General features: G+C 53.8%; 2 protein-coding genes across 2 annotated transcripts in view; both read left to right on the forward strand.

Annotated features, from left to right (window-relative positions):
• The window catches only part of CSUI_009705 (uncharacterized protein), a 9,719-nt gene extending 3,399 nt beyond the window's left edge, over positions 1-6,320 (forward strand). Inside the window, exons 1-7 of the mRNA XM_068069816.1 lie at positions 1-209; positions 977-1,039; positions 1,698-1,817; positions 2,062-2,142; positions 3,151-3,298; positions 3,691-3,860; positions 4,288-6,320. The exon at positions 1-209 is cut by the window's left edge and continues 3,399 nt beyond it. Of these exons, the coding sequence (XP_067918205.1) occupies positions 1-16 (16 nt within the window). The 3' untranslated portion in view covers positions 17-209; positions 977-1,039; positions 1,698-1,817; ... (2 more) ...; positions 3,691-3,860; positions 4,288-6,320. The remainder of the gene's footprint in view (positions 210-976; positions 1,040-1,697; positions 1,818-2,061; positions 2,143-3,150; positions 3,299-3,690; positions 3,861-4,287) is intronic.
• Positions 6,321-6,955: 635 nt separating this feature from the next.
• On the forward strand, positions 6,956-7,839 carry CSUI_009706 (uncharacterized protein; the record flags this gene model as incomplete). The annotated part of the gene is made up of 5 exons (XM_068069817.1): positions 6,956-7,047; positions 7,100-7,142; positions 7,202-7,256; positions 7,310-7,360; positions 7,649-7,839. 5 exons carry the CDS (start codon positions 6,956-6,958, stop codon positions 7,837-7,839), a joined length of 432 nt encoding a protein of 143 aa, XP_067918206.1.
• Positions 7,840-7,935: the final 96 nt, after the last annotated feature.

The following is a 7,935-nucleotide window of genomic DNA, read 5'->3' on the forward strand; positions in this document are numbered from 1 at the left end:
AAAATTCGCGGGATAGGCAAAGTGCCTTGGAGAATGAAGCGAAGAAGTCTGACGGGCATGCAGGAGAGATAGGGAAAGAGGAGGTCGGAAAACGACAGAGCGACGATCCTGGAAATTTGCTCCTTGATGGCGTGGAAGGCGTTCTTTTGGAAAGCTGCTACAATCCATTCAAAGTCTGTGACGACTGGCAGCAACTGAAAAGCGTCCATGTAAGTTTTCTTGGAGGCGGATCAGCTACTCTCTGTTGGTTCCACATTAGACACACCTTTGCTCTTTCTTTTCGACGTAGTGCAAATGGTTCGACCAAATGCCTCAGCAGCAGAGAACTGTGTTGGCTTGGGGGCTTACTGTAACAATTGGTGAGCCACATGCCGTATTAGTAGGGCGCTACGAGTTAGCTAGTCCTGACTACATTGCGGTGTGGTTTTGTCTCACACAGGTCTATGTCACGAGGAGTTGAATGCGCTTTTTGTCATGCAGAGTCAGAACGGAAATTAATCTGTTTGCCTGGAGGAAGGACAGAATAAACGGGCAGTCTGTAACAAACTGCTCTGCGTTGTAGCGTAACTGTGTGAGGTGTTTCGTCTATGGTGGCGCGCAGAAGTTCACAGTTTTTGGTACGCATGCTTTTTTTTCCCGCGGCTCCAGACCTGCAAATCATATGCTACACGTGGTCCTAGTGCGATCCCGTGATGCTGTTTATCGCTAGAGCGTTACTGGTGTTTAGCTGGAGACGCATTTGGCCGGGTAGCTGATTCAGTATGACGTTATCACTAATTCAAGGAAATAGGAAATAGTGTCAGGCTTATGTAAATCGGCCAGCTAATCACCATTCTGTCGGAGGTTAGAGGCGAGAGGTACAACTTGGAAGAGAGGGCGGGGGGTTTCGGGTGTAGGGAGGGCCCGGACGCTACAAAGAAAGGCCGGTTGTTATTTCGGTGTGTGTTTTCTGGTGTGAGGTGACTTCGCCTTGCAGAAGCTGCGGGTGGTGCGCCTGCTCATGGAGCAAGCGCTCAGCGAAAGCCCACACTTCATCAAGGTAGGAAGCGACTCAAGCGCGGGAAGGGGATCCGTGGTGGCGGAGCAAGATCCGTGCCGCGCCTGCGTGCACCGCGACGCCGATTTGTATGTTTGCCTTCGAGACGGCGTATGTACGTGTATTGTTAAGGGCGGTTCTGTGTGTAGCCAAGACAGAGAGGTAAAAAAGGAGATGCGAGCTGGGGCAGGACAGCCGAGTTAGCGTGGGACTGTTCTTTTTGAGGCCAGGGGGACAGAGAGCAATTAAAAATGCTTGGCGTTGCTTTAACTCTGCTGGTAACAGGGAATACCAGAAACGTATCCCCTGTTTCAGAGCCGAGGGAAGCAACAATCTTTTGGACTACTCTCACGCCGGACTAGCTCGACTCGCAGGCAGTCATAGCCGCACGCTGCAGTTGCAAGCCTGTCTCCTGCCGGGATTTTCCTGCACGGGGGAGATGGAAGTATCCAGTTTGCCCTGAGGCGTCCTTCTGTGGTACGGTTTTTCGGTGATGATCGGTGGGCAGAGTCTGTTGTGCAGCAGCTGCGAACACACTTGCCCGTTGAAATCGCAGGGAGTACAGATAGAAGAATCTTGCTTCGCTCTGCCCCGGGAAATAGTCGTGAACATCAGAGATGAGGTCGTTGAGGTGGTGTTTTTCTGCGATTTGCGTTCACAGGCAATGAAGTCGAAGAGCGAAGAGAGTTTACAGTCAGGGTTCGAAGGGCCGGACGCTCTCGGTCGGCTGTACTGGATTGTCCCCCAATGTGGCGACATCACAGTCTTCAAACTGTATCGCGTGAGTGCGACTGCGTGCATGTGCATTTCTCCGTGTGGTGGGGCCGTCTTTGTTGGCTACAAACGCGCGTCTTTTTTCCCGTACTTTCCCAATGAGTTGTTTTTCTTGTCTGTTAGAGGCCGTCCTGGAGGGAAGGGCGCATGTCGCAAACAGAGGAGGTGAACGTTTACTGCGCTGCACTGCGCTCTTTGCATTTGTGACAGGAGAGGGTTTCCGTGTGAGTGAGCTGTTTCCGTCTCTGCAGGAGGACCCGAAGAATCAGAAGTTGGAGATTCTCTGCGAGGACATTGCTGCTCTCGAATCAGTTGCGGAGGCTCTAAGTATGGTAAGCAGATGCCAGTGTTGTATCGACTGCTCAGCCGGTGGCGCGTGGGCAGGGCTCGTCGCGTTTCATAACGACGGTGTGTGTATAAGCACGTGTTTCGAAAGTGAATGCCCGCGTTCCGGAACACATCCATGAAATCCGTGTATACGTGTACTGCGGCTCTACCTGTAGGGCTCCTGAGATTGCAGCGTGCGAAAGACCGCTGTGGCTACGGTCGCCGTTCGCGAGAGCATCCGAATAAAATCATGTACACGACATCGGCATTTTTCAGACTCAGTCTTCGACTTTTTTTGTGTGCAGCTCAATAACACTCAGCTCCGTCGACACTATAGTTCCGAGTGAAGTTTCAGTTTGTCAGCTGGTTTTCTACGTCGGTGACGCTAGACTAGTTGGTGCCGCATACATCCTGCGTACTTCGTTATTGTGTGCTGCGTAAGTCGCGGCCCTCCTGTTTTTCGTGAGAAAGGGGGATTGTAGGGCTTTCCTTCGAAGCTTCGTCCACGCGGGAGCTTAGTCTGTTTCCCCGCATTTGCATAGTGAAATTATCTACCCGTTCCACTCCTGGTGATCTGCCAGCTCAGGTAGAACTGCGGCATTATGAAGCGCCTTCCGCTTTGAGGTCAAAAGGTCCGTCTGGACGAATGCGTGTGATTTTGTGTACTTTCCAAGTGAAGCAAGCAGTGCAGCTACGAAGCGGCTAGCCCATCAGTAAACTGATACGTCTTGTGTGACTAAACTGAAACGTTCTTGTTGCGGGCGATCAGTTAGCCCTTGGAGACACGGACTGGAGCGTTCACTCCCAGAGTTGCAGCTGACGCAGTGCACACAAGAGGAAGTCAGTATGCTCGGTTAGCCCACGGGAAACTTAGACGTTGGGCTCTGGCTACCCAGGGAGCCGGGTTTTTCCGTGTACCTGAGGTCGGGTGTGCCCTGCCTTTTCCGATTGGTGTGGCAGTTACTGATCGGTCACATCACCGGTGCGTTGCGTGTAAACATGGCATTTCGCAGGATGAAGGCACCACGATGGTGACATCGGCACTTTTGAGTGTACACCAGCAGATGCTCTTGCATGAGAAACAAAAGAGCCGAGAGCTTCGCAGGCAGAAAGCTCTCAACCGGCAATTGGAGATCTCCAACTGGGGCTGCGTTCCTTTGGGTAAGGGCCGTTTTCCTCCGGTATATCTGCTACTCTGTCTCGTACCACTTGGGCGTCGGCTTGGCTCTAACGCTATATACTCGCGGCCATAACATCCCCTGCTACTGATAAGCACTTGTGACAGTTGTCTCGGGGAGGATGTCAACCTTCACGGGGTGCGTAGTGATGACAGCATCCCGTCCTGGTTTTGAATTGGCTTCTGCATGGGGCGTGACCATGTGCGTATCTCCTATTCCGGTGCGGCGTCATCCGTTGGGTTAAGCAAAACCACACAGGGTCGTCAAGCTGCAACCAGCCGTTGGTGATGAATTGTGAAGTGCGTAAGAAGGAGCGCTTAGGCGAGTAAGGGTGTGCGATGGTAACTGACTCTGCTTTCTATGCGTTTCCATTAGCTGGTCAGAAAAGAGACAGGAAACCCGTTGATTATACTTTCGCTGCGTACGACGCATCAATTGAAGGCAGAGGTGGCTCGGCACGGGCGGCTGGGCTGTCGTCGGCATCTCATCCGGAGACTCAAAGACAGGACCGCAGCGAGCGCCTGAAAGCCCGCCAGGCAAAGAAGGTGAGTCTACGGTTAACGTTTTCAGATGGAGTCGCGCGAACGTATTTCGTGCCATGTATTACCGGGCAGCCGCATTCTCACCGCTGTCGTGAAGGCAGTTCGGGCAGGGATAGTGCCGAAGCAGTTGACAAAAATTCTTTTCAATCCGTTGCTAGTCGGGAAGCTGACGTCAGCGTTTATTGTTCGACATCAGTAGGCGTCTGAAGGTCATCAGTAATCATAATATTACTGTCGGGGTCAGGATCCTTTCTCGTCAAATTTGCTTGCTGAAGCTATTTTTTAGAGAATCCGTCAGGTAAACCGAATTTTTTTTTCAAATGTGACGCGCGAGTAGCTGGCGCGCTGTGCCGTGTACCGGAGTGCGGTTGATGAACTCAGTCAGGTCCGGAGCCTGAAGAGTTGCAGGTTGTGGTCGCTTCGTTGTCAGGAAGAGCTGGAGACAGTCACGGCGGTTGCAGCGATGGAAAAGAATAGAGACGATCGGACGGGAGAAGATCAGCAGCCCTCACAGGCTGACGGATTGACGCAGGTGCCTGATGGGGCGGCGGACAACGCGGTCCCAAGCTCCCGATCTTCAGCGGTTGTAGGAGACTCTGACAATCAGCTGGTGTCTCAGAATGCCTTCAGTGGACCGCGCAAAAGACAATACAGTCGAGCGACTGCGAGAGCAGATTTCGAAACGGATATCGTGGCGAACGAAGATCACGAATTCTTAGCTGCCCAGCAAGAGAGAGTTAGAGCGGTCATGCAGCCCCGCGCACAGCAGGATGACAACTTTTCAGCTGTGCAAAGAGGACAACAGTTTCGGCAACACGAGGCAATGCTTTCTGGGCAAAGTAGTGCTGGTGTTGTGAATACACAAGGACTTTCTTCTGTAGGACAAATTTCTTTCCAGCAATTGCCTCTCCAGGCTCCGGCCCAGCAGTACCGCCAGCCCTTGCAGGCGCCGGCAGTCCCTGTCCAGCGACTCTCGCCTATCGATGTGGCTGCTATGCAGCAACAGTTGCTGCAGGTTCGGGAGGCGCTGACTCGTTCTACCTTGTCTCCTGCACAGAAAGAGGAGGCGTACAGAAATGTGTGGCTGCACCTCTCCAACAAGTACATGGGGTTGAGCTCAAACGGTTACTCAGTCCCCGGCAGCACGGTCTCGCAAGTCCCCCAGAGCACGGCACAAACAAACCCAGCTGCAGGTCTCCGCCCTGGATCGAGAGGACTCCTGTCCATGGCGTCGCGGGCTCCGCTGGCAACGAGCCAGCAAGCAACGGCAGCCGTGAGACAGGGTCCTGAGCAACCGAACACCGTGTTCTCGCAGTCGCTCCGAAGTCCTGGGCAGCTGCAGTTTGATACACGGAGTCATCTTCAGGTGCATCCCGGAGTGGATCACGGTGGGGCCTGGGGAGTTCAGGGTCAGATACACCAGCACGTGGCCGCTCCGAGTGCGTTTCAGGGGCTGGACAGCCAGGTGCAACCACAACAGGCGCGGCCACACCATGGAGGAGAAGGACAACACAGTCAGCAGCAGTGGCCTGTACAGCAACAGCAGTTGCCCCTCCAGGGACAATTACTGGATCTACGGGGACGACAGAACCATCTTCGCACGCAGCAGACGCTGCTCGGACAGGGCAGAGGTGCGCTTCGTTGACCTCATCTTGGTGAAGGCCTGAGCCCGAAGCACCGTGGCAGCAGTCGTCAAGTGGCCACAAGGAGGCTGACAGCACGTGTGCGCCCGTAGGGCGTCGCGTCAGGTTGCTAGGAGGATGACCAAGGCCGTGTAGGGCCGGACAAAGGGGACTCCCCTAATGGAAGCTGATCTGGAGTTGATGGCAAAACATGGGCTCGACAAACTCAACCTGTGTGTCCATGCTGTCAACGAACGGCGGTGTTGGCCTGAGTCTCGCGGAGGCTCTGGGTGGAGCCGCGAAGACAGCAGGAGATCGGCGAGAGTCACCGTACAGAAGTGGGGGATCGGCGCCATTCTCCCTTGGTTCTATCTGTGTTTGTTCGCGGCTGAGATTAGTTGGTAGTTCATTGTCCCGCTTCTTTTGCTAACAGTAGATCACTTGTCATTCCGCGGTTGAGTCTGTCTTGTATGCTGGTGGCCTTGCTTGTAGTTTCCGGCGCATCACAGGGTGCCTCCGTTCTTTCTGTGGAATGGCTTCTTTTTCTTGAGCGAACTAGGGTCTCAGGCACTCCATCATCAACCAAAAACCGGCGGTCCGCGTTAGTCTACAGTATAGCGTTTCGGGGACGCTTCTGCCTTGTGCAACCGGTGTCGCACTTGTGTTCTATGCCACAGTCCTGCCAGGCCCACATGGGCAAAGGGATTTGTGCACACAGTGGCGGTTATCCATTGAGGGCTCTTGACCAAATTAGAGGAATGACTGAGCGCGGATGCTTCCTCATTGCAGTAGAGATCACTAGGCGATTTGCCGAGTCTTAGATATAAAACGCAGCCGGCCAGCTGGACGCGGAAAAAAAAGTAAGCGGCGTTGACGTGTAACCATAGGCCTCGGACTGCTCTTACGGGCTAGGACACAAACTCGGTAACCCCCTGAGCTGTTCCCTGCAGAGTCTCTTGAACTTCTACTTGCTGCAGCTGACAGGCTCCAGCGGTAGCGCCGTCACTGTCACTCCTTTTCGTCGTCCGCCGCGCCAACTACACAAGCAAGGCGAGGCTGAAAGCACTACAGCATCCACCCAGGGAGAGAAACGTCAGTTATTCTCCCCTACAACACCGCACGACTGCATATCTACAGCAGGAGAGGCATCAGAACCTCAAAACTTCGTCTCGGTACCTGCGAGTGCTCGGCGTGACACGCTAGGGAAAGGAGTGTACGTACACTGACCCCCTACTTTGGGTGTGTGCCGTGGCTTAAGAGGTGCGCCAGACCGAATCGCCTCTCCATGACTTTCTCGTGAAACTAACACCCTGCTTAAGAAAAATGCGGACAGACAACTTGTTTTACATCCTTGTTCTTTTGCCCGGTGTGCGGGCCGCGCGGTCCACTGGTTACTTGGTGAGACCGGCGTATAGCAGCACACTTTAGCTGTCCTGATGTGCTACGTTCTAGGGACCCAGTCAACTGCCGCGTTTTATGAGTCCACAGCGACCTGGCAACGAAAACTTCCCAGCAAACCAAGTCGTGGCTCCGGTCGCCCAGGAAGTCGGTCTTCAATACCAGCCTTGGTACGGAGGTGTTCCGCGGTGTTAGGCGGCCCAGACTTTAAGGTTCGCACAGGTTCGGGACAGATGACGATGATTTGGAATACCCTACAATCAACGTGAGCCCTCTGGAAGGTCACTTTGTTTGCTGGGGCACGCACCCTAATCATGTGCGTAGGTTCACTACGACTTTGAGCCCAAGGACTGGAACAGGAAGAAAGATGAGTTACGCGGTATGCCCTGACTGCAAGAACTGAAAAGCCATACAATACAGTCCGCGAGTCAGACAGGATTGCGCTCCGAAGAGAAAGAAACAAATTCCTAGCAAATGTGGTAGGTCCGTTATCACTAAGGCACGAACCCCGAACAGGTTAAGACCTCTCCGCCGCAGGCCCAGGACGAGGTAAACTAGCGTGACTCTGGCTGGTTCGTGAGAAAAGCCATCCAAAGCTCCGCTTCCTCTCAGACAAACCTTCAAGAGGTCATGGAGAGGCATAATAGTCAGCTGCAGGGTCCGCACTCCCTCCATTCGTAAACCGGCAGTGATGAACAACTTGCAACTGCAGAGATGACTGCAGCTCTCGTTCAGCAAGGTGTTGAGGCAAGTCAATCTTCTTGGTTGTACATCAGGACCGTTCCCACGCCAATTGCTGTCCAGGCAAAGGAGAAAGGTACGCACTACAGAAAGCAGTGACCGACGACCAGCGCATGCGGATATGCGCAGCTGCGGGTGGCACCGCGAGAAAGCTTCCGGAAGCGCTTAGGACTGGGACAGGTCAGCCGCGAGCCGCGATGGCCTCATGTTCTTCCTCTTGAAAACTATTTGTGTCATAGCACTTGGAACGAGCGCGATGTCTGCCCTTCAAGAGCGCTTGGACAGCCTGTACCCCGAACCGCTGGACAAACTGAAAT

This window comes from Cystoisospora suis (assembly GCF_002600585.1).
Source record: "Cystoisospora suis strain Wien I chromosome Unknown contig_5898, whole genome shotgun sequence".
In the NCBI taxonomy this organism is placed as follows: Eukaryota; Apicomplexa; class Conoidasida; order Eucoccidiorida; family Sarcocystidae; genus Cystoisospora; species Cystoisospora suis.